The sequence below is a fragment of the Hipposideros armiger genome, unplaced genomic scaffold, assembly GCF_001890085.2.
Source record: "Hipposideros armiger isolate ML-2016 unplaced genomic scaffold, ASM189008v1 scaffold_91, whole genome shotgun sequence".
Taxonomy (NCBI): Eukaryota; Metazoa; Chordata; class Mammalia; order Chiroptera; family Hipposideridae; genus Hipposideros; species Hipposideros armiger.
This window is the reverse complement of record NW_017731441.1, coordinates 4,101,739-4,128,732: the sequence shown is the minus strand read 5'-3', so window position 1 is coordinate 4,128,732 and position 26,994 is coordinate 4,101,739. Positions and strand designations below refer to the sequence as shown.

Genomic DNA, 26,994 nt, shown 5'->3' with positions numbered 1-26,994 from the left:
GAACAATATTTGGAGTCAAGAGGGTTTTTTAAAAAAAAAAAAAACAAATTATCTTACTTAAATCTGCCAAATAATTGCATCAGCCCAGTCTCAGCTCTCAGCTACAGTCAAGGTCTAATGGTAATAACTGTTACATGAAAATTCAGTTTAATCTTTTTTTTTTTTGTCACTTCAGTTAAGTTTAGAAAAATGCTGTCTGTCTTCTCTGTGTGAGCATCTGTTGGGCTGCATTTTGGTGGAAAGCTAGCAGCTTCTTATAAATGGTTGTCCCTATCTTCTTTGTATCAAAAACATGTTTATCCTGTAAAGTTCTAAATTTCTCCCAGAATTCTTCATTGTTACGCATCTAAAAGAAAAATAATTACATAAGTAACCTTAAATCACGAAAGGGATAAAAGAGGTCTTGGTCAATTTAAACTCAAGCAGTCTACCCCATAAAAGGGATGGCATTTTTCAATGATAATAGCATTTTTAGTAGAATAATTTTAAGTTATTACGATAGAAAAATCAATGTGCCAAATTGAGAGCATTGTGTGTACATATTACATACAGTGTGCCTACATATGACTATCTCTGTTACACGCATTTTCCTATGACACTAGGACCATACTTTTCTGAACAACAACAACAAAAATGAAACAATTGATTTGATAGAGGATACCTGTTCCACTTTGGGGTGTCAGGGCCAATGTAGGAGATGCTGTTTGGAAACCAAACTGCTGGCATTCCGATGATGTCCTAACAGATGACAGAAAGCATGACATCAGGCCTTGCTATGGAATGAATTTATCCCTCAGAATTCACACATTGAAGCCCTACACCCCCAATGTGGCTCTGTTTGGAATAAAGAAGTAATTAAAATTATGAGGTCTTAAGGATGAGGCTCTGACCCGATAGGATTAGTGTCCTTACAAGAGAAGACAGCGGAGAGTTCGTTCACTCTGCCACATGAGGACACTGCTAGAAGGCAGCTATCTGCAAGCCGGGAAGGGCCTCATCAAGGATGAAATAGGCAGCACCTCGATCTTGGACTTAAAGCCTCTAGACCAGCGGTTCTCAACCTGTGGGTGGCGACCCCTTTGGGGGTCCAACGACCCTTTCACGGGGTCGCCGGGTACTCGTATGTGGGCGTATCTGCATGTGGGCCTGGAGACGGATAGAGGAGTGGTGTCTCGGTTCCTAAGACCATCGAAAATATGTGTTTTCCAATGGTCTTAGGCGACCCCTGTGAAAGGTTGAGAACCGCTGCTCTAGACGGTGAGGAAATACATGTCTGTAGTTTAAACGCCCAGTCTGTGGTATTTTGTTATGGCAGCCTGAGCAGACTAAGGCAAGCCTGCCCAGGAGACCTGAGGACAGGGAGGGGACAAAGTATCGGGCAGACGCCCCACTGATGACCTGGAGCAATGGCCCCGCTCTCCTGGGCCTCTAACCTCTTCTTCTCTTGGATCATTTCTGTCCTCATTCAATCAAGATTTGGTAGTTTCTATGTTATACAGAAAATTCCTCAGGCAAAACCGCCTTATCTATCAAAACTTAAAATGGAAAAATCCCTACACCCAGCATTTGAGTTCCTAACACTACATCCTACAGACAGACCTGCACAAGTACAAAAAATAAACACACCAAACGGTTATTGTGCCCTGGAATTTCTTTTTCTGTTTTGGTGTTTGCTTAAGTTCAAGTATGAGTAGAAACTATATTAGTACTATTTTTAACATTTTCTTTAATGTGTGCCTTTTAAAAAAAATGCCATTTACCTTGAAATGCAGCATAATGGATTTCCCCTTAGTGCAATTGCTTTGCCTATGACCCTTAGCAATCTTATGTTTTACAAACAAAACTTATTTTTCTCTCTACTTGTGCTGCATTTTATTGTTCTCTCTACTTGTGCTACATTTTCCTCTTAAGTGGTAATTTAAACAATTTCTTAGGTCATAAGTAAAAAATGTTTTTTTTAATTATTTTTTGTTTTAATTATTTTTGCCCCAATCCAATGTTTGTCACCATATGAAGTTAAGATTTTCTAAATGACACCCTTTTTCTTTGAAATTCTGTGCAATATTTACAAGTAAAAAAATATTTTAAGGCCTTACCTTTTGGAATCTTTTGCAAGTTTTTGATAGCTGTCTAATGTCATCCAAATCAAGAAAAGAGAAGATCTGTAGGATTATGTTGTCAGGCATGAGAACTAACAAATCATATTTTCCCTGACACAGATTCCAAGAATAATCCAGTACTTCTTTCCTGAACACTTTCTGCATTTGCCCCTAAATATCAGCAAGAGAGCGAGACGGAAGACAGAAACAGACTAGCTTATGACAGACTAGGTTACTTAATGCCATCCACTCTCAAAAACTCACCTATGCTTTTTCACAAAGAATATACCTATCTTTATAATAAATCCATATTTCCACTGAAAAGATTCACATCATTAAGAAATCCTAGCTTCCTTAGGTTGAAATAATAGAATCTCATGTTTATGAAGTTCCCTACATTTTTCCTGACAACAGCTCTTTGAAGAGACACTTATTGTTGCCTTTGCACATTTATCCATTCATCAAATTTTCACTAAATGGCTCTGTGTGGAGGGTACTTTTTTAAGGATTAAGCATACAGTGTGAGCAAAGCAGGCCCATCCCTAACTTCACAAGGTTCACACCCTTCCTCTCACATAAAAGGAACGGAAATCCCTACAACGTCACGGTCTTCTTCAAACCTTCAGAGTCATAAATGGCAGAACCAGGTCCTCTCCATCAGGGATTCTTTTTTTTTTTTTAATATTTTTATTGGGGAATTGGGGGAAGGGGAACAGACAAGTTGCTGTCTTTTTCTTTCAGTCTAGTTGTGGAGGACGCTGCTTCACTGGCCCAAGTTGGCACCATCATTGTGCTCTTCCCGATGAGGCAGATCAGTCACCGGCTTCTGGACGGCCGCTCACGGTGGCTTGAGGGCCGCTCATGCTGGCTGCTGGCTACACATGGTAGCCCATGGCAACCCACTGCAGAGGGGCTGCACCCTACACTGTCGCCAGCGACTCATGGCAACCCAGCTCCAGGTTGAGTTGTTGTTCAGCATCTTAGCTGTAGAGGGCAGTGTCACTGGCCCTCATATGTGGGATCCGAACCGGGGCCCTCTGGCGTCCCAAGCCAGCTCTTAACCAACGCGCCACTCGGCCGGCCCTCCATCAGGAATTCTTAACCAGAAATCCATGTTGGGGGTTATGGTGACATTGTTCTTCTGGTCATCCATGGGCTCCCTAAATTAGTATCACAATGTTATGAGTGAGCATATCAAATGTTGTCTGTGGAATGGTCTATATTAGCTTTCATCAGATCCTCAAAGGAATAACTTTTAAAAAGTTAAATTTTTTTATACATTAAGCTGTCAGTAATCCAGCACTAACCTGTTTTCACAATCTTCTTGCCATAAACAGGAACAAAGGGCTTTCTTTAAAGAGGGAGGCACTAGCAGCCAAGGGGTGCCCCCATCTTGAAATTGCCACGCCCAGTCAGAGCTCCCCCTCTGTCACAGTCCGATACTTGGTGTGCAGCCTCTTGTTCAGCAGGAAATCTGTACGGGGTTTCCTCACCTCTCTCGGGAGGGTCATTTGTTGTTCCAGGCGGAGAGAAACCATCCATGACTTCCAGGTAACCTGCCCAAAGACGCAAACATGCGGTCTTTTATAGGGGTTGCCCACCATGGAGGCCAGAGAGAAAGAGCTCCCAGAACAAGCCCAGAAATGGGTGAGGCGAGTGAAGCACTCGCACAAAAACTCAGTAGTTGATGTAAATGGTATTTCAGTGCAATATTTTTTTAAAAATCAAACTAGTGCCCAAAAAATCCATGATGAACAAAATATCAACATTTTAAATAAAGACAACATCCAGCCAACTCCTTTGGCCAGTCCATGAGTGTTAACGTGATGTGGTCTTGAGGTTCCGGCCTGGCAAGGGCTTGTCCGAATGAATGGATCAGTCATCTGTATTGGCATCTTTTCATTGGGATTTATATTATACCAGTAAGTAAAGCTGCTGGGCTCTACCCTATGCCCCCTGAGTCACTGTCTGCAGTTATCAAATACCCAAGTGATACTTTATAAGCTCTGTTGGACTTACTCACCTGTTCCTACTAAGACCAGGCACAAAAGGAGGCTGAGGAATTGGGGAAGACTTGTCCCAGTTTCAAACTGGGGAAGTTTTACACTTAGCCAACTGTTGTTTTCTTAACAAGTGGCCCTCAAACCTTTATCTCCTAAAACAATTTTCATATTTCAATTTCACATTATTTTATCCTGACTAGGCTAAAATTCCCTACAAAAATGTACACATGAATTAAAATTTTAGATTTCCTAAGTTCCCAAGTATTAAAAGTATCTATTTCAGTAAGTGTATAAGCAAATGATATATAGTTGATATATAAACTGCTATAGTCTGAATGCTTCTGTCCTTCCCCCAAAGTCTTAATTTGAAACCTAATACCAATGTGATGGTATTTGGAGGTGGGGCCTTTGGGAGGTGCTAAGGTCATGAGGGTGGAGCCCCCATGAATGGGATTTAGTGCCCTGTGGAAGAGACCCTAAAGAGTTCCCTCACCCCTTCCAGAGATGGCGGTCTATGAACCAGGAAACAAGCTCTCACAAGACACCAAATCTGCCTGCCTCTTAATCTTGGATTTCCTAGCCTCAAGGACTGTGAGAAATTAATTTCTTCAGTTTATAAGCCAGCCAGTCTATGATAGTCTGTCTAAGATATAAACATAAAAAGTATGGAAACGCCCCTTCTTGAAAAACAACAGGATATTGATAACTTGAAGCTGGTGAGGGTGCATTTTAATACTCTCTCTACTTCTGTGGATGTTTAAAGTTTTCAATAATGAAGTGTCAAAAAGAAACTTCATCTCAGAGAGATGGAGTTTTTTCCAATTGGTTCAAATATTGACAGATGAATGAATACTTTTTACTAATAGAATAAGACGATGTTGGACAATTCTATTCCACTTTTTATGAATCTAATTGCTGAGAAACCTTGTTGAAATAGAAGGGAGCTGAGGAGTTTGATTACAGTAATACATATAATTCTTTAAATTTTTTTCAAGTTATATGCCAAATGTCCAGTTATCTATAATCAAAAATTACTTCTAATTGTCTACCATTATGATAGTTCTTTCAATTTTATTGAGAACAAAGAATTAGAAACTATCTGACTTTTAAAAGGATTTGTTATTCAATTACTAGAGTCACTTCGTTTCTCATTTTCTGGGAAGGAGACATCAAAGGGGTTTTCAAGACTTACCAACCTCTTCTGAATGAACGTTTAGCAAGTATTTAAAGACTATCAGCTTGAAGGAGACCCAGCCTGTTAACCACACTGGGCAGCCACGTGGCTCCGTCTGGCTTCACTTCAACCCTCTTCTCTCCCTGAATGTAGAGACCACAATTTTATTTATTTATTTTTAAATGTGAGCATTGCTTTTTTTTTTTAAGATTTTTATTGGGAAATTGGGGGGATGGGAACAGTGCTGGGGAATTGGGGGAAGGGGAACAGACAAGTTGCTGTCCTTTTGTTCTTCAGTCTAGCTGTGGAGGACGTCGCTTCACTGGCCCAAGTTGGCACCATCATTGTGCTCTTTCTGGGCGAGGCAGATCAGTCACCGACTTCTGGACGGCCACTCACGCTGGCTGCTGGCTACACACGGTAGCCCATGGCAACCCACTGCCACAGGGGCTGCAGCCTACGCCGTCGCCGGCGACTCATGGCAGCCCAGCTCCAGGTTGAGCTGTTGTTCAGCATCTTAGCTGTAGAGGGCAGTGTCACTGGCCCTCATATGTGGGATCCGAACCGGGGCCGTCTGGCGTCCCAAGCCAGCTCTTAACCAACACGCCACTCGGTCGGCCCTGGAGATCACAATTTTAAAATTGAACTCATTTGGCCTCTTCTCTGCTCATTTAGATATTGAATTTTATAACTAAAAATACAGTATGTGTTAAGATGTTCCTGCTTCAATCCCAAATGTGATTCACAATGTGCACAGCCACCTTCTCTTAATCACTTTTTTTTTTAATTTTTATTTTAATTTTTTTTAGCTGAGCCATCCTGCCACCTGTTGGCAGCTCAGCAGCAGCTCAGCTCAGGCTGGGACTCAAACTGCTGTTGCTCAGAGCTCACATTCTTGTGCAAGCTCTTAACCAACTGAGCCACTCGGCCAGCCCAATCACTTTTGTCCTAACGGCTCCGTGAAGTAGATGTCATATTACCTTTTTAAAAACAAAACCTGAGGTGGAGAGAGGTAAGGTGCCCCTTCCCACACAGGGAGTTTTATCTAGCACAGCACAGGCAGGCTGTGGGTAAGACTGAGGACCTGATAAACATGGTCTATAACCACCATTCATAACCTTGGCTGTTGGGAAGCATGTGTGACTCTAGAAAACACCCAGGCCTGTGCCTGAGACCTACAGTAGTCCACTGGTCTGGGGTAGGGCCCAAGAACTGCTAGTTTTTAAAGCTCTCCGGGTGATTCTAATGTGTAGCCAGGGTTGAAAACTACTGATAAGCCGTAGTGTCTATGGGGAAATGCTGGGTAGCAAATAATGCCCCATCCTCTCATTCAGCAAATGTTTGCTCTATATCCCAGGAATAAGGCATGCAGGTCTCTGCCTTTAAGGAGGGGAGATACTCTAATAAAAGTCGGTTACAATAGAGTGCTAGGTGTGTGGCTGCCTTGCAGAGGCTGGGAGGCAGGAAAGTCTCTGGATGAGGAAGTGATGCATAGGCTGTTTCAGCCAGGACCTGAGGCCTCCTTTCTGTGGTGATAGCACCAAGGGTGAATGGAAAATCAGATAGGACTTCTGGCCCACTAGAGAGCCCCTACCCCAGGGTGGGAGTCCACTATGGGTATTTCCAGTGTGGTTACAAGTTGGGTATTTATAACTCAGATGTTGATAGTATGGAATCAAAGGCTCTAACTCATTGCCACGAAGAGGTAAGCCATAAAACCCTGAACTTTCAATATGAAAGTTATTTTTCCTACCAGTGGTCAAAGTTTTTCTTAGCATAATTAAATCAGAGCATGAAATGATAGCATCTAACATTTATTAAGTACATTCAGTGTGCCAGGCACTCTGAGTGCCCAGGGCACTTTATGCTATCTTATGCCAGTAACAACCTTATGAGGTAGGTCCTACAAGTCTACTGCATTTTGCATTTGAGGATAATAGCTCGCGCAAGTTCACCTTCTCCACACAAACACAAAGTGATGAAGGTAGGTTTGTCTGACTTCATAGCCCAAGCTCTCAACCACTGTGCTTGTTATTCCCAGCATGAGAGGAACTGTTTGCTTGTCAAGCCTTAAAGCTGTAACATGCAAGAAAGCAGGTCCTTCGCCTTGCCAGTGCCTTACCTGTTTTGGTGATGACAGGTGGTGGAAGTCCTTGCTGGGAGAGGGAGCCTGGCTCCAAACTCATACAGAACGCTGGGCAGGAGAGTAGTTATGAGCTTGTCCTGAAGCTCCAGTATCCAGCAACCACAAACAGTATCCAAGGCCAGGTTGGTTTCTATGCTCACCACTCCTGTTTTTGCCAACAAGAGCAGGTGACCTTCATTCTTGGGGCAGCCTGCTTGAAGCAAAGTGCACTCTGACTCCCCCATCACAGGAGCAAACAAGACTGTTTGGAAAAGCTTTAGCTTTACACTTACATTGGCCATGCATCAAGGAACTCACCTGGCCAGTGTCAGTTTTCTGGTAGCTTTTCCCTTGCACGTGTGTGAAAAGCCTATTCACTTGTGTATTCAACTAGTATTTAACGGGTGCCTACAATGTACCAGGCATTGGGGAGTCAATAGATTCTGTTAGTTCCCACCTGGCTTACCCTGGCTGGCTGTGTGCATCTCAGATGGTCATTCAGTAGAGCCAGCTCCGCCTGGCATAAGAGAAAGAGCCCCACTCACACCAGTAAAGGCTTCTAGGGCAGCGGTTCTCAATCTTCCTAATGCCGCAACCCCTTAATACAGTTCCTCATGTTGTGGTGACCCCCAACCATAAAATTATTTTCGTTGCTACTCTATAACTGTAATTTTGCTACTGTTATGAATCGTAATGTAAATATATTTTTGTTTTCCGACGGTCTGAGGTGATCCCTGTGAAAGGGTCGTTTGACCCCCAAAGGGGTCGCGACCCACAGGTTGAGAACCGCTGTTCTAGGGGCTTGGCTCCCCTTCCTGCTTCCTCCTATAAGGTGGGCTCATGAATGGTCCTCAGGCCATGGCTGGACATCCAGTTTTCTTGCTGAGGTGGAAAGTCTCTGCCTCATCCACCAGACCAGACGTTATGCTTTTGTTTTCTATACACCTTATAGCCTATAGAGCATATACAATGTCTATGGTTTTTGTCCTTCATTCCTTGCATTTGTCTTATTTTGCATTTAGTTGATTTTTTTTTTGTAGTGAAATGTTTAAATTCCTTAATTTCCTCTTGAGTATACTCTATAGCAATTTTCTTTGTGGTTACCATAAAGATTAACATCCTAAAGTTATAACATTCTAATTTGAATTTACAGCATCTTAACTTCAAAAACTCTGCTCCTTTACAGCTCCATCCCCACCCCTTTAGGTTGTTGATGTCACAAAATTACATCTTAACAAATATGTGGTGATGGAAAGAGAACTGACTCTGGGTGGTGAACACACAATGTGATATATAGATGATGTATTACAGAATTGTACACCTGAAACCTATGTAACTTTACTAATCATTGTCACCCCAATGTTAATTTTAAAAAATTTACATCTTTATACATTATGTGCCCCAAAACATAAACTAACAATGTTTTAAATGCATTAGTCTCCTCCATTATATAGAAAAAAGATTTGGCGTTACCAAGTCACAGTAATGCTAGTTTTACACTAAATATTTTATTTTTTAAATTTTATTTATTTATTTATATTAGTTTCAGGTGTACAAAATATGCTAGACATTTAAATCCCTTACCAAGTTATAACCCCCCAATCTACTACCCTTCTGACATCATATATATTGGGTTGTCAGAAAAGTCATGACGTCTTTTTTTTATTTTCGTTGCAAAAATGCGTCATGACTTTTCCAGTAACCCAATAGCTGTTACAATACCATTGACTATATTCCCTATGCTGTACTTTACATCCCGTGACTATATATAGATATATATTATATATATATGTATATTATACATATTATATATTATATATATTATATATGTATAATATACATATATGTACAATATACATATTATAATATGTATATAATTATAGTTGACATGCAATGTTATTCTACTTCAGCTTCAGGTGTATAGCACAGTGGTCGGGCATTTACACAGTCTATGATGTTATTCCCCTGATAAGTCCAGTGCCCATCTGGCACCTTACGTGACCTTTACAACATTACTGATTATATTCCTCATACTGTATTTTATATCCCCATGACTATATTGTGACTACTTTGTACTTCCTAATACCATCACCTTCTTCCCCATCCTCACCCCATCTAGCAACCGTCAGTTTTTTTTCCTATATCTCTGACTCTTGTTTTGTTTGCTCATTCATTCTGTTCTTTAGATTCCACATAAGTGAGATCATATGGTATTTGTCTTTCACAGCCTGACTTATTTCACTTAGCATAATATTCTCTCGGTCCATCCATGTTGTTGAAAATGGTAAGATTTCATTCTTTTTTATGGCCGAGTAATACTCCATTGTATAAACATACCAGAGTTTCTTTATCCAATTGTCTGTCAATGGGCATTTTGGTTGTTTCTTGGCTATTGTGAATAGCGCTGCAATGAACATAAGGGTGCATGTATTTTTCCGAATTAGTGTTTTGGATTTCTTTGGTTAGATACCCAGGAGTGGAATTGCTGGGTCATACGGTAGTTCCATTTTCAATTTTTTGAGATACCTCTATACTGTTTTCCATAGTGGCTGCACCAATCTGCAATCCTACCAACAGTGCATGAGGTTTCCCTTTTCCCCTACATCCTTGCCAACACTTGTTTGACTGATGATAGCCATTCTGACAGGAGTGAAATGGTATCTCATTGTGGTTTTTATTTGCATTTCTCTAATGATTAGTGAGGTTGAGCGTTTTTTCATGTCTGTTGGCCATCTGTGTGTCCTCTTTAGAGAAATGTCTCTTCATGTCCTCTGCCTATTTTATGGGGGAGTTGTTTTTTGGTGTTACACTAATTTTTTTCTTTAAATGTATTAGTCTCTTAAATAGTGTAGAAAACAAAAAGTACAGTTCCAAACCGTTGTTACAATATTAGCTTTTATAATTGTCCATATATTTACCTTTATTAAAGATTTTTTTTTTCTCCATAGGGCTTCAAGGTACTGTCTACAGTACTTTCATTTCACCTGGCAGAACTCCCTTGAGCATTTCTTACAGGGCATGTCTAGTGATCACAAACTTCCTCAGCTTTTGTTTATCTGAGAATGTCTTGATTTGCCCGATACAGGATTCTTGGTTGACAATTTTTTTGTTTTTTTTCTTTTAGCACTCTGAATATACCAACCCAGTGTCTTCTGGCCTCCAGTTTCTGGTAAGAAATCTGGAAATTTTATTGAGAATCCCTTTTATGTGATACATATTTTCTCTTTTACGGCTTCCAGTGTTTACTTTTTGTCTTTGGCTTTTCAAAGTTTGATTATATCTCAGTGTGGGTCTCTTTGAGTTCATCTTACTTAGAGCTTGCTTAGTTTCTTGAGTGTTTATATTCATGTTTTTCATAAAATTTGGCAAGTTTTCAGCCTTTATTTCTTCAAATATTTTCTCTGCCCCCTTTTCTCTCTCTTCTCCATCTAGAATTCCCACATGCATATTTTTGTCCACTTGATGGTGTCCCACAGGTCCCGTAGGCTCTGCTCACTTTTATTTCAATCTTTTTTCTCTGCTCCTCATCCTTGATAATTTCCATTGATCAAAGATTTAACTCTCCTGGAAGTCACTTCAGCTAGAGGGGAAGGGGCTTGCAACAATGGGGGGAGGTACAATAAGAATGGCTGCCCACCTTGTCACACTTCTGTGATCAAAAGCAGCAATTAGCAATCAGAGCACAGATCCCCAATATTTGGAAGACAGGGTCCTTTTGACCCAGCCTAACTCCCACAATTTGTGTGCAAGATGCTCCGATGGCTAGGGTTGAGGGATGGGTGGCTGCTACTGTGTGAAGAGCTGAAATTAACTAAAATTAACCATAAGTTTCTACCCACCCCTTCTCCAGAGTTCCAAAAGTTGTATCAGATTCTGCCAGTGCAATTGCTGTGTAGATAGGCAGGCAGATTCCTGGTGCTTCCTACTCCATCATCTTCCCAGAATCCTCTCCATTTGACTGCTTTTAGTTTACTATTTTCCAATGTATAGGCAACTCTAGTGGTTTCCAACTGGCCTTTGCCACGGTAGTAGCCCTCACTTCACAGGTCAGGGAACCAATGTAGGGACACTGCCAATTCCTAAGTATGTCTAGTTATGCATTCCAGAACTGGGGAAACCACCACTGGATGGTTTGTGGACCCACTGAACCCACTGTAAGATGTACCTGAGCTGAAACTACATTGATTATCTGATCTCCATAAGTCCTGACTCTAATTGGAGGGCTACAGTGCCAGTATCTAGGCATTCCTAAAGGGTCTGATTATTTCCCATTCCCCAAAGCAGTCACTCAGGTAAATGGCCATAGTTCCCTATGGGGAAGGCCATGAGAGGGATTAACAGTATAAATTTTTTGGCAATGTACTGAGGTCCTTGCTCAAGGGGGCCTGGCCCCCCTTTCATTCAAGGAGCTCTGGGTCTGTAAACTGGCTCAAGTCTGGAAACTGATTGCAGAGCTATGACTGTTTTTATAATTCAAGTTATATTTTTGTTCACTTGACCTAGAACTCTTACATTTATACAAATCAAGTTAAGAATTTAGTAGCCTTCCTATTTCATTTAATCCTCCCTGTGGCCTACAGCAAACATTTGCAAGAGACTGGCTGGTGTTAGAAGCAAAAAGTTAATTGACATTATGCTTAAACCAACTAAGCTACTAATTGATCAGGATCAAAGGTGTTGAAACATCAGATTTTATTCCAGCAGTATTTTGTTCTAGGATTGAGTGTAGCATCCAGTCTGGGAAACTGGTAAAAAAGTAGCATAACAGCAAATGAGGTCCAATTCAGTCTCATAAGATTTCTTTTTCTAACTCATAAAATAAAAAAGCAGTTTGGCAAGAGTAGCCTTGGCAGGTGGTGAGAATTGTGCCAAGCTTAGTAAGGGTAGGACTTTAATAAGAAAAAGAGTGAGCATTACAGGTTGGGGTAGAAAAAGCAACAAGCAATGTGGGTTGGGAAGGTTACTTAAGGTATCGTTTGCCAATGCCTTAAGTAACTGGACCTTAAGGGGTCGTTTTGTATTGAGAATGCAACATAAAATCAGTGGAGACCTTATTTTGATGTGTAAATGGTGGATGGAGATTGACACTGGAGGCCCCAAACTATGGGCCATCTCTACTGCACCAATCTGTGCACACAATGATGAGGACCTAGACTAGTGAGGTGCTAGCAACAGATATACTGCTGAAGAAACTCAACCAAGCTTGCTTAAGCCAGGCAGAGGAATCAAACCCCCAATTTTCAAGCCCAGGTGTGGTAGGCAGAATGGCCCCCAAAGATGTCCAAGTCCAATTGCCAGACTGTGAATATAGTAGTTTATATGCCAAAGGAGATTTAAAGTTGCTAATCAGCTAACTTTAAAACAGGGAAACCATTCTAGATTATCCTGGTGGCCCAATGTTTTCACGAGGGTCCTTAAGTCAAAGAAGGAAGCAGGAGAATGAGAAAGAGATGTGACAGCAGAAGCAGGGTCAAGGAGATGGATGCTATGTGATAGCTCAAAGATGCAGGAAGGGAACCATGAGCCAAGAGTGAAGGTAGCTTCTAGAACAGCGGTTCTCAACCTTCCTAATGCCGCGACCCCTTAATACAGTTCCTCATGTTGTGGTGACCCCCAACCATAAAATTATTTTCGTTGCTACTCTATAACTGTAATTTTGCTACTGTTATGAATCGTAATGTAAATATCTTTTTGTTTTCCGATGGTCTTAAGCGACCCCTGTGAAAGGGTCATTCGACCCCCAAAGGGGTCGCGACCCACAGGTTGAGAACCGCTGCTCTAGAAGCTGGAAAGTGCAGGGAATGAATTCTCTTCCAGAGCCCCCAGGAAAGAATGCAACCCTGCCGACGCCTTGACTTTAGCCCAGTGAAGTACAGAACTGTCAGAGAACAAATTTGTGTTGTTTTAAGCCATTAAGTTTCATGTAATTTGTTACAGCAGCAACAGGAAATTAATATATCACATGATCCAAATTACATGTGAACAGAAAGAGCTAGGTTGCAAAAGGGTACAATTTCAGTTTTTCAGATATAGGGAGTAATTCAATTTAAAAAGGCACCCCTCTACATTTTGTGATCATGGATCAGATTTGATAAGCATCCATCTTCATCCAAGACAAAGCTACAGAATCCACACCAACATTAAAAACAAAAGCAAAAGAATCTGTTATAGGCACATCACAATTTACGCAGTCAAATTAATGAAAATTAAAATGGTCACCCAAAACAATGGCATCAAGTCCATGACTGTTCAGTAAAAGATGACATGATTCTCTTGCAGATTAAGTAAAATTACTGGTTTGTGAATTCATTATAATTGTAATTACACAGGAAAATAAGAAAATGAAAATGTACAGAGCGTCATATTAGAGGAATGCTATCGTATAAGAGGCCAAGTTATCAAGGTGAAAAACAGGAATTAGGTTCTAAAGTAATGGCACAGCTTACCCTGACCTTAGAGGTAAGAGGAATAAAAGTTGGAAGCCACCCATAAAGGGAGCCAAGAACATGCTGATTTAATTAAATAGGGTTAAGGACTTAAGAACAAAACTACACATTCATCACCACCCCTTGCCCTAGCATAACATCCTCTACTCTATGACAATATTATGAAAAAACTCACATCAGATGGCAAGTCACGGGATCTAGTTGGCTCCACCTTGAGCAAAGGTCTAGGTATGATTCTGTGAGAAGTTTGCACCAAAAAGCGTGATGTCCTAAGGAGAAGAATCTGTTGCCTTAACACAGTTGGTTTGAGATTGCAGGCTTCAAAGGGTTTCTGGGTACTGCAGACCCTTTGTTTATCCATTCGTAATTGTAATCAAGTCAGTACAGATGAGAAAAAGTCAACAGTAGATCCAATATATCTTCACTGTCCTACTTGCTGGCATCATGTCGAGAAGGAAACTCCAGATCTGGAAGCTTGTTCTCAAGGTGCACAGTGTAAATTAATGACAGAGCCAACTACTCAGAGTGCTTTCCCTGCCTGACTGTACTCAACAAAGTGACAGACCTGAAGCTTTTAAGACCATCCTAAACATTAAGCCTTCCCAACTGGCATATTAATTTGGATGCCATGAAAAAAAAAAAAAAAACACTCCTTGTTCAAAAATGTCCAGGAACAGCTTAATTAAAGCCAGTGTCTCAATCCTGGCTACACATCAGAATCCTTACGGCACTAAATGCTTCGCATTGTTTAAATGAGGCAGCTAGGACTTCCATCCACTGGGATTAAACAACCTTTAATAAACTAATGTGCACGGATGAGATTTTCCAAAAGGAGCACCTGGTATAGTGATTCTCTAACTGATTTGACCACAGAACTCTGAGAAAGTGCTGCTCCAAATATGAAAAAATTAGTGTGCTGAAAAAAAGTGGAAATAGGGAAAAGTAATAAAATTTGGATATCACACAATGAAAAAGAAAACACACACATGAAGATGTTGGTGACATGAAAACCTTTGTTTTTAATTTGGTTGATACACATTTCACAAGATATTTTAGAATAACCCATGAACAGGCTCAAGGTATTTACAGTAACAACTTTAAAAACATAAAATTGACAAATTCTCAAACAGAAATGTCTATTTATAAAATTTTCCATTGTGAATCTGGAAGACTTTCAGTTCCTACTCATTACCCTGATCTGAAGCCCCAACAGGTAGCACATAAGGCCCAGGAGTAGGAGGTACATCTCTAACACATTTGGCAATTAAGGATCATCTATTGGTGTGAGCTCACAAGGAATTGAAGAGCCAGATCTTGGAATAAGATACAGAATGGAAGACTCCAAAGGAAATAACTAATACAAGACCTAAAATCATACTCACCTTTTTCAGTTTCCTATAGAAGGCTGGAAACAATTTTTTAAACTTACTCAATTTTTCCCCGTTTAGCAGAAAATCAGCAAGCCTGACTCCAATTTTCCATCACATAAAAGTTAACATGTAGAAACTGTTCAAGATTTATAAAAAAAACTAATTTGTATGATCAAATAGAAACTTCAAAATAACTTTTATGATCTGAAAGTACATTTAAGGAAAGAGAACAAAATTTCTCAAATTTTTCATGCCAATTCTTAAACATTCCAACTAATAATTCCCATTGTCTGAAATTAGTTTCACCAAAAAAGATATACTTTAACTAGATGATTTAAATTGAGTACAACTTGCTCTTGATTGTTAAATGGAACACCTACATCTTTATGTTATTCAAATGTAAAGAAATTAGAGAAATTTTACCCATCTGGAATATACAGTATAAATTTATTGACTTACAAGAAAGCCACATAAACAGACAGACACCATGAAAAGAAAATAAACAAATGCTTATTCTCTGTAATACTACTGAGACAATTAAACACGGTATACCATACACATCAACATCTACTGATCCAACTAGACTATTTAGCTAAAATTTCAACAAATGGTTTCAACAAACTTTGTAGAGCATATATCCACATTGTTTAAAAATCAAATCTGCTGCTCCTCCAGTGGTGGTTCAAGAGCTTCCATTAGCTTTTTATTTGCCTCTTCATTATGCCGGCTTTGACAATGAGTTAAATGTTTCTTGAAGCCTCGTGGGAAATTTGACTCAAAATTACAACGTGGACATTTAAGTAAACTTTGCCCATGGGCTGCTACATGATTTTTAAGGAGCGATTCCAAAAGAAAAGCCTTTCCACAAATTGTGCATTTGTAAGGGCTATGGACATTATGCTTATTAACTAAATGATGCAAAACAGCACCTTTTTTCATAGCACGACAGCAACAAATTTTGCAATAATACTTTCCTTTTCCACGCTTCATATATTTTGCAATTTCTTCTTCAGAGATAAAAGCTTCTTTTTCTTCAGTAAATTGTAGTACATTTTTGGACTGCTCTGGACTAGTCATGTCCATTTTGTTCTCTTTAGTAAAATCAATAGATTCCACATCAACCTGCTCTTGATCACTGCTTGATTCTTGGCCCTTACTATCTATTGCATCTAAATCTGTTTTTATATACTCACTACTACTAAGCTCAGCATCAGAGTTCTCTTGGTTGTCTTTCTTGAGCTTCTTTGAGGAAGGAAATAAAGTGTCTTCTAAGAGTTTCTTAGGTGTAGCTAGTAGTTCTTCCTGAACCAAAACATCACACTTTTGATCATCTATGGCATCTGTCTGTAGTTCATCACCAAGCTCAACTACCTTTTGAGCTTCTGAGAAGATAGCAGACTTGGGAAGTTCAGGGAAAAGGGCATGTTTCCGGGGCTCTGGAAAAAGAACACGTTTTCGTGGTTCAGGAGAGGCAGGAGGAGCTGTTTTGGTAGGCTCAGAAAACAGGGCAGGCTTTCTAGGCTCAGTATCGATGGAGAGAACAGGCTTCCAGATATCGGAGGCCGCTTTAGGGGACTCAGATGGCCCAGAAGGTTTCCGGGTCTCAGGGAAGACAGGTTTCTGAGGTTCTATGAAAAAGGAAGACTTCCAGAGATCAGGGGAACCACCACGGGAACTTTTCTGGGACTCAGGAAAATCAAGTGAAGCAGGAGAAGTCTTCCGCTGATCAGGAGAAAGCTTCCAAAGCTCTGGAGACCCTGAGGGTTTTCTGAGCTCTGGAGATCCCGCTGGACTACGGATATCTGGGGACAACGGTGGGCCTGGTTTGCGAAGCTCAGGAGACAAGGGGGGTCCTGCTTTACGGAGCTCAGGAGACACTGGGGGAACTGTCTTCCAATGTTCAGGCGACAAGGTGGGAGCTGTCTTTCGGAGTTCTGGTGGGCCAGATTTCCATGACTCAGGAGATGCAGGGGGAGATTTCCAGGAACCCGGTGAGACTGATGAAGACTTCCAAGATGCAGGGGACACCGATGGAGTTGGTTTCCAAGGTCCAGGTGATATAGAAGGAATTGGTTTCCAAGGTCCAGGAGACACAGATGGAGCAGGTTTAGCTGGCTTCCAAGGTCCTGATGATGCCGAAGGACTGGATTTCCAAGGCCTGGGGGACCCAGGTGGCCCTGGCTTCCAAGAACCTGGTGACACAGCTGGGGCTGGTCTCCTAGGCTCCGGAGAAACAGCAGGGAATGGCTTCCAAGGTTCAGGAGACCCTGATGGGGATGGCTTCCTGGGCTCAGGGGAGACTGTCCGGGCTGGCTTCCGAGACTCTGGAGACGCAGTTGGGGATGGCCCCCAAGGTTCAGGGGAAGCAGCTAGAACTGGTGACTCTGGAGATGACGCTGAAGGTGGCCCCAATGTTTCTGGGAAATGGGAGTGTTTCTGGGGTTTGGGATTAGTAGGAGTGGACTTTACCGGCTCCGGAGAAACAGGAACAAGTTTCTGTGGTTCTGGAGAAGGAATAGGGACTGGTTTCTGAGATTCAGAAACAACAGGGACTGGTTTAGGAAGTTCCGGAGAAGAAATAGGGGTAGATTTTGGGAGCTCAGGAGAAGGCAGAGACGGTGTCTGTGGCTCAGGAGAAACAACAGGGCCAGGCTTCTGAGGCTCCAGGGAAGTAAGAGGAGTGGGTTTTGGTGATTCTGGAGACAAAACTGGGCAAAGTTGCTGTGTTTCTATGGAAAGGGCAGGCACAGGTTTCAGGAGTTCTGCTGAATTAGAGGGCATTTTCTGGTGTTCAGGAAGAGGAGGGCTTTTCCCGGAATCTGATTCTTTGTTCAACGGATTTTTCGATTTCTCATTCCATTTCTCTGGGGCTGCATGTTTGGATGTGATGTGATAGTACACATTAGAGTACATCTTGCTGGTGAAGAAGCATTTATGGCAGTGAAACAGCTTTGCACTTTTCTGGTAAAATATCATTTTACCTAACCCACCAGCATCCATTTCATCACAGAATTCTGGATGGATGGTGCCCATATGGATCTGTACATTTTCATAATCTGTGCCTCTGAAATTGCAGTGGTCACACTCCAAACGTACTGATGGTTTACGAAGTTCCGGGAATACTTCCATTTTCCTTTCTGTTACAACACACACGATTATATGTTTAAAAACTTTCAACAGTGCTGCAAAAAGTAGAAATAAATTATTTTCAGGAAACATGATCTTGAATGTAATTGTCAGCCTAGGATGGCACATGCATTTATTCAATAATATCTCTATGAAACTTCTGAAGAAAAAGAAGAAATGGAACTAATCTTTAACTGAGTTTCAGGAATTCTGCTAGGTCTATATACATCACCTCATTTAATCCTCCTAACAATATGACTCAAGTATCATTTTTTTCATTTACAGATGAAGAAGCAGGTTCAGAGAAGTGACTTACCCAGGTTATGTGACTACCAGTGACACAAACCTAACCTCAGAATTACCTACTGCACGTGCCTTACACATTGACTCTAAAACCCTGAGTATAACAAGCTGTAAGCACACAAAGCTAAGTAAATACCAAAATTCAAGCTAGGCTATTTAGGCTGAGCAAGAAACTCAATCCATTTCAGAGCACACTTACTAAACTAAGTCTAACTATGAAAAGATAGCTTTTAAAAAATATCAACATATAATGTTTTATCCATCCTAATTCATTTTTCATTTATTTAATAAATGAATTACTTTGTGTCCCATGCTTTTCTAGGCACTCAGGTTTAAAGAGGTGTCTTGCAATATGGTGCTTACATTAGTAGGGAGGTAATAGTATGTAAGGCAACATAAAGAAAGCTGTCAAGCAGACACTTGAGCAGAGACCTTGAGTGACCTGAAGGAGTTTGCCAAGAAAAAGGGCAATTCAGATAGAGGACAGTCTTGAGGCAGGAACTTGCTTGCCAGAAAATGACTTTTAAAAATTTTAAGTTATATCGCCTAAAATTCTTAGGTGATAAAGTAACAGCAGCTCGCTATTAAAAACATACTCATTCACGCAGTATAAGATATTCACACAGTGTCACTCTCAAAGGATAGCCATTATTCTTATATGTCACTGAAGAAATGTTCTATGTATGCACAAATGTATAAACACATTCTACACAAGTGGGATATTAAACATACTGTTCTACAACTTGCTTGCATTTGATGAAGAGAAGGTGTCTATGGCTCAAAAGAAGCAACACAGCCAGGGTTCTGAGGCTCCAGGGAAGTAAAAAGTGTAGGTTTCGGTGATTCTGGAAACAAAACTAGGCCAAGTTTCTGAGTTGCTATGGAAGGGCAGGTATGGGTTTAAAAAGTCCTGCTGAATTAGAGGGCATTTTCTAGGACATTTTTACATACGAAGTGAGCACTGAATTTCCTGGTACGTATACATCTTTGAATGTGAGGGTATTTCTGAAGGGCAAATTCCTAGAAGTGGATTACCTGCTTCAAAGGCATTTGCAATTAAAATTGATACATTTTACCAAACTCTCAAGAAGTTACAGCATTATTACATACCAACCAACAGTGTATATACACAGAACAATTCCCCAACTTCCTCATCAACACTGAGTATTGTTAACTTCTAATCCTTGGTATTTCTTAAGTGGAAACTGGTCTCTCACTATTGTTTTGGTGTTCTTTTCTTTAATGAAAAACATTGAACATTTCCCCTGTTTATTAGCCATGTATATTTCTTTTTCTAGGATATGCTTTGTCCATTTTTCTTAATCTATAAATAGTCTTTGTATATAAGAGGAATCAGCTTTTATTGAAAATATTTATGTAGTTTATCATTTGTTTCTTGACTTTATGACTTTTTTTTTTACCACACACAACTGGTTTACATAAAAATTAAAAACAAAGTATTTTCTTCGTGACTCTTTTAAATTATGCTTTCCCACTTCATCATTTTTTTAATCACTCAATATTTTTTCCTATAATTTTGAAAATTACATTCTTTTATACATTTGTATCTTTAATCCACCTGGTATAAAGAAGTGAGGTAGGAAACCAGCCTTTGTTTTCACCCCAAATGAATAGTTCGGTTGTCTCAACAACACTGATTACACAACCCTTTTTCTCACTGATACGTAATGTTCCATTTAGTATTTACTAAATTTCATGTATATGATTCTATTCTGGACTCTATTCTCCACCAGTTCCACCTGGTATGCTCTCCTCAGCATGGGAATCCAAGAAGTAATAAAGCATATTCTGTAACTAACATATAAAATGAATTTATTCACCAGGTGGATTGCAAAATCTTTTCTCATTAAATTATGCCCCATCGTTTACCAAAAGTAACAGCCATTACTAAGAGCATACAATGTGCTCTGTGTTAATGGTAACTATGGTCAGAATATACTCTTTCCATGTACTGCTCCTCAAAAAAGCAGTACAGATTAGAAACACTTACTTATAATCACAGGATCTCCCTTTATTAATTTAAAAAACATTAACTTAAAAAATGTACTATCAATTCTTATTTTGATAATTTCTGTTTTTAAAGATGTTATTACTGATAATATTGTTTTCTATAACCTGTATCAGTGGTGTATCATTTGTATTTTTGAGGGGTCTCAAGTTGAAAAGGTGACAATTGGAGAAGCAAACTAGAGCTTTGGAAAGTATTAGCTCCTTCAGAGTTACTCTGCAATTATCCTGTCTTTTAGAAAACTGTTTTTAGGGCTAGAAGAACTACAAAAAATATAATCACTTAGTAATGAAGAAAATTCTCTAAAAAGCATCTTAACTTAAAAACATAATGAAGAAAACACGTAGAAAGAATAAGTTACCTCAGTAACCCCATCTGGCCGTCAGTGGCAATAATGAACAGTCAGGGGATGGTCATATTAGTGAGGTGAGGGATATTGTTATATATCATATCATTATATCATATCATGTCATGTTTCATATATATTATGGCATAAGAGGCTGAGCTCAGGTTTGCTGGGTTTGAGTCCTGGCTCCACTACGTGGCTTTTATCAAGTTACTAAACCTTTCTATGCTTCAGTTTCCTCAACTGTAAAATGGATGTAATATTTTATAGCATGATTAGAACAGTATTTGATACACAAGTGCTCAATGTTCGCTATTATTATTATTATTATTATTATTATTATGGAAACTACAAAGTAGCCTCTAATATATATGCTGCCTCATCAACTTTCACCAACAGTCACTCATAAAATAGGTGATCAAAAAGCCCGTAAGTAGGGCTGGCCGAGTGGTGCATTGGTTAAGAGCTGGCTTGGGACGCCAGAGGGCCCCGGTTCGGATCCCACGTGTGAGGGCCAGTGACACTGCCCTCTACAGCTAAGATGCTGAACAACAGCTCAACCTGGAGCTGGGCTGCCATGAGTTGCCAGCGACGGCATAGCTGCAGCCCCTGCTGCAGTGGGTTGCCATGGGCTACCGTGTGTAGCCAGCAGCCAGCGTGAGCGGCCAGCAGCCTCAGTGAGCGGCAGTCCAGAAGCCGGTGAATCATCTGCCTCACCCGGGAAGAGCGAAATGATGGTGCCAACTTGGGCCAGGGAAGCGACGTCCTCCACAACTAGACTGAAGAACAAAAGGACAGCAACTTGTCTGTTCCCCTTCCCCTAATTCCCCAGCACTGTTCCTATCCCCCAATTCCGCAATAAAAATCTTTTTAAAAAAAGCCTGTAATTATATAATACATGGATTAGATTATACACTGTAAGTGTAAAGCACTTTTTCTTCTATTTTCACAGAAATGTCTGTGCACAATGTTCTATAGTTAGGAAGGTTTTAAAAAAATGCTTCTGGCAAACTTACCAAATAAAATACAGAATAAAACAAAACCACATGTCATAAATGGACATCTCTGACACAGTACAACAGTACAACAATAGAGAGCTGGCCACCTTTTTAGCCTCATACCCTTTCCTGACTGCTATCCAAGTCTTGTGGTCCCTTTCAGTAGATAAAGCTCTATTACTTTTTCTCCTGATTTCTACTTTCCATTGACTGTATATCACCCTTTCTTACCTCTTTGGAAATTTTATACTAACCCCACATATTACAGCTGCTCCTGTAAATGAGTCCCGGTTAGATAACACTTTATAAATCCAGGACAAGTACTTTTAGAGTGGGAAACAAAGAAAGACCAACATGCTTTTCCCTGGTAGACTTACCACCTGTCTTAATAGAAGTCTTAAAAGTGGTCTTCAAAGGGCAACAAGTCTACATGGCTTTTTGACTAATGCACAGCAAAGAGTCTGTAGTGCATGATGAAGGCCAAAGATGAAAAGTTGAACCTAAAAAAAAAAAAATAAAGAAAAGGTAATCAAAATTACATCTCTGTGATAAATTAGTGCCCCAGGGAGAGAAGTCCAATGCAATCAGCTAGGATACTTATTTAATGAAATGACACCAAATACAGTAGATACTATCTATGACACCACCCTGTCTAATTCCACTTTAATAATAATGCCCATGTATATAAACAACCCTTTCTCAAACCCACTGTCTAACTTCAGCTGATGTGAAAAGCACTTAAAAGACTGCTGTGGTAACTACAAACTACAAGAGTAGCTGCCATTTTGTCAATTATCCATACTACCCAGCAGAGCAGCAAATTAACAGGCAGTGGAAGAAAGGACAACATAATCAACAGGACAAAGGGGCAAAGAAAGAGGCCTCTGAAAAAAAGATGGGGGTGCTTCAGTGAGTGTTAATGCCTTTTCATACATGAATTTCATACATGAATTTCAAAGAGAAGGCAAAAGGTCTGGGTAAGTTGTTGACTTGAACAGAATGAGATAAACTGGCCATGAAAAAGCTAGACAATGGCTCACATACTCTTCTGATTAAGTTCCAACACATTGATCTACCCTTCCTTCTATTCCCTACACGTGTCAATTGCTTTTTTCTCCCACCGCTTTAATCCTGATGCCTTAGCTCCCTGACACTAGTCTCACTTCCTTCCAATCCACTCGTCATACTGCTACCAGTCATCTTCCAAACATAAAAATCTAATGTGACTTGTCTGCTCACAATTCTTCAAGGTAAGCCCAACAACACCTACAGTACAAAATTTGAACATGGCATATAAAGCTCTTCACAATCTAGCCTGACTGTACTGCATTCTCAAAGCACTGACCCTCCTGCAATTCCTTGACAATTCAAGCTTCTGGGACTTTGCACAAGGTATTTTCTCTCCTTCACACTCCACATCTTGTCACCCTGTCACCAGGCAAGTGCATCCATTCTTCAGGAGAGACTGCTTCTTAAAAACTGGCCAGTTCCCCGCCCCTTCCCAGTCTTCCTTGGACCCCCTGCTGTATACACCCCTCTACTGTAGTAGTCATCCTCTGGCACTACTGACTGATTCCATACCAGCCCGTGGGCTCCTGGCGGGCAGGGACTACCCATTCACCTCGGTAACCCTCGCACATCACTGGTACATAGTATGTGCTCAGAAAGTATGTGTTAACCTAAAACATTCTCTCATGAAGGCTGGGAGCCTGATCTTAGAGTCACGGGATTTTAAAACTAGAAAAGACCTGAGCTACCATCTAGTCTGGAAGTCACTGGATTTTCGGACAGAACAACCCAGGAACCAGGCTAGTGTAAAACTTCAATTTATAGTTGAGGAAACTCAAACCTAGACATTAAATAACTTGCTCAAGATCAGGTAAATAATCAGCATCTGATGGAAGACCAGAAAAAAGTTCTAACTATCCAGGTTTTTTCTAACATATCTTGACAAAGCTAATATAGTGGAATTTAGTTAAGATCTTGAAAAGGCAAGTACAGTGGCCAAAATCAACAAGATAAAATTTACCAAATATTTAAAATCCAAATATCAGATATAGAAAACCTTAGAGAACTGCATTCCATATTCTGCCCTGGGCAGAGTAACCCAGTGAATCACTGTCTCCAGCTCTTTAAAAGAGCCCCTAACACTAGGAACTTGCAACAGAAAGCAACCAGGATGGCAGGCAGTTTTTAAAAGCATGTCATTTGTGAGTACAGGCGCTTAACTCCAAAAGGGGAAGAAATATGGACAATATGTAAGCTGTCCTAGAAGCAACAAGTGGAAGCCAGCAGGAAAACAGATTTCAGCTCAACATATGAAGTTCTACGAACTACTCAATCATGGACTACTCAGTCATAGAAAAAGCTGCTTTTTCAGGTAGGAGGAGCCCTCTATAATTGGAAGCCAATGGTCAAGATAGGACTGGAAGGATCCTCAGGGGACTTGAGTCCAACCTCTTCATTTTACAACTGAGGAAACTGATGCTAAGGGGGAGAGGTGACTTGCCAACGGTCACACGAATTAGGTCGGAGGAAGCAACAGAAGACCCTGGTTTCCTAATTCTGGATCTCTGCTGTAACACCATGCTGTCTTTTACAGGAATGTTGCAGAATTAAGTCCAGAATTCTGCTGCTGGGTAGAGGCCAGACACTGACAATCCTTCTAGTTTTAAGATTCTACAATAGCAATTTTTTTTCCTAATTTTCAGAGCTCCGAAGCCTAACCATGAAAGTAACTCTAAATTGTCCAGTTAATAAAAATTTATCTCACCCTACTTTTTGCCTCCCTCTACAGACTTGATGTTGTCTCTAAAATACATAAGTTCTAATCATTAGTGTTTCGCCACTCCATCATCCTGTATTTTTCAATGAGGTTCTATGCCATATGGCATCACACCTATTTCCCATTCCAATCCAATTTCTTCCTTAAAGTCTAACACCACTGGTCATTTTAAAAAACATTTTGATGTCAAGATTTTAAAATTAAAACACTATGTATTGTAGAGCATGTTTAAAGCTAACTGGTTCTATGTATATACATAGTAGCATTGTCCTTTACCCCAGCTGATTTTTAAAAAATTAGTAAGCTTTATTTTTAGAGCAGTTTTATGTTTAAAGAAAAATTGAACAGAACACTCTGTGTTCACATACCTGTCTGCACATATTTTCACCTATTATTAACATCCTGTATTAATGTGGTATATTTGTTACAAATAATCTATTATTACTAACTGAAGTCCACAGTTTACATTAGGGGGTCACTTTACGCGTTATACAGTTCTGTGGGTTTTCATAAACGTAGTGTCATGTATCCATTACATGAACCATACAGAATACTTCCACTGACATAACAATTCCCTGTGCTCCTAACAACCATTGATATTTTTACTATCTCTAGTTTTACCTTTTCCTATACATTTTTAAATATTGTTAAAAGATAACAGAAAATTTACCACTCTAGCCATTTTAAAAAACATAATTAAGTACATTCACAATATTGAAAAACATCACCATTATCCATTTCCAGAATTTTTTATCGCCCCAGAAACTGAAACTCTGAACCCATTAAACAATAACTTCCCATCCTTACCCCACCCCCCAGCCCTCTAGAGTCCACTATTCAATTGTCTCTATGAATGTAATCATACATTCATCCTTCCATCTGGCTTATTTCACTTAGCACATGTATACAATAGCATGTATCAGAATTTTAGTCCTTTTTAAGGATGTATATATACCACAATTTGTTTTCCATTCATGTACTGATAGACATTTGGATTTTATCCTCCTTTTGGCTATTTTGAATAAGGCTGCTAGGAAAACTGGCATAAAATATCTATTTCAGTCCCTGCTTTCAATTCTTAGTTTATACCAAAGGATGAAATTGCTGGATCATATAACTGGTTAAATTTTTGAGGACCCACGAAACCGTTTTCCACAGCTGCTGGTTGCACCATTTTACATCCATCCCCTCCAGCAACGCACAAGTGCTCCAATTTCTCCACATCCTCGCCATCACTTGTGATATTTTTTTATAATAGCCACCCTAGTGGTTATGATATGGTATTTCATTCTGGTTTCATTTCATAACTTTGATGGCTAATGAGCATCCTTTGATGTGCTCATTGGCCATTTTTATATCTTCTCTGGAGAAATACCTACTGAAGTCCTTTGCCCATTTTTGAATTGCGTTGCTGTTTGTTGTTGAGTTGTAAGAGTTCTTTACATTTTCTGGACACTAATCCCTTATCGGATACATGATTATATTTCTCCCCTTCTGTGGGTTGTCTAGCTGATTTTTAAACAGCAACGATGACAAAAGCCCACGCAGACTAGGGGCAGAGAAAATTCTATGTAGGATTGAAACGGAAAGAATGCATTCCTTGAGAGCCAGAACCGACTTCCCAGCAGGGTTTTAAACAAAACGTTCCCTGCCTCCCCACCCCCAAGTCCCGGAGAGTCCATCCACCCCGCCCGCTGCTGCAGGGGAGGGGTCCTTCCGTCAGGCCCGGGGTGCAGGCCCCTCCTAGGTGGACGCCGTAGCTTCCATGGGACGCGGGTCTCGGAGTCCGCCGGCCCCTACTACGCCCCTCCCTGCCCTCCCCGCTTCTCACCGCTATGCCGCAGCGGCGTCCAGGTGTGCGAATGTCGGCGGGAGGCCGGGCTCGCGGTCCCAGGCTGCTCCGCGAGGCCCTGCAGAGAAGTGGCCTCCCGAATGGCGGCGAGGCGCAGGCGCGGGCTCCGGACACGCGAGCGTGCGCGCGGCCGCAGGACAATCGGGCGGGGACTGACGGGAAGCGCCCTTCCGCGCGGGCCAATCAGACCCTTGATCGCCCGGCGCGTCTTTGCCGAGAGTGTGTCGGCGCGTGGAGCAGCCCACCCTGCCCCCCGGAAGTGACGAGTCTCCCGCTCGCTCCAAAAACAGCCTCACGCGCCAGCGCGGGCCACACGTTTGCAAGTGCCTGCGCGTTTG

General features: G+C 40.7%; 1 protein-coding gene across 4 annotated transcripts; it reads right to left on the bottom strand.

Moving 5' to 3' along the window:
* Positions 1–28: 28 nt before the first annotated feature.
* CHAMP1 (chromosome alignment maintaining phosphoprotein 1) lies at positions 29–26,753 on the bottom strand. 4 transcript variants are annotated; one of them, XR_002124323.1, is made up of 5 exons: positions 26,636–26,753; positions 22,397–22,519; positions 5,295–5,419; positions 3,407–3,655; positions 3,134–3,259 (listed from the first exon to the last, which is right to left on the bottom strand). XR_002124323.1 is itself a non-coding variant. In XM_019644840.1 (3 exons), the coding sequence occupies exon 3, from the start codon at positions 18,344–18,346 to the stop codon at positions 15,872–15,874; it is 2,475 nt and encodes an 824-aa protein (XP_019500385.1). In that variant the 5' UTR covers positions 18,347–18,399; positions 22,397–22,519; positions 26,636–26,753; the 3' UTR covers positions 14,843–15,871. The 4 variants fall into 4 exon arrangements, 1 of the variants encoding a protein (XP_019500385.1); XR_002124321.1 differs by lacking the exons at positions 3,134–3,259; positions 3,407–3,655; positions 5,295–5,419 and adding exons at positions 29–346; positions 662–738; XR_002124322.1 differs by having other exon boundaries at positions 3,134–3,655.
* Between the last annotated feature and the right edge of the window lie 241 nt (positions 26,754–26,994).

Coding starts and splice junctions, on each gene's coding strand:
- CHAMP1 (XM_019644840.1), bottom strand. CDS start 18,346: ATGGAAGTATTCCCGGAACTTCGTAAACCATCAGTACGTTTGGAGTGT.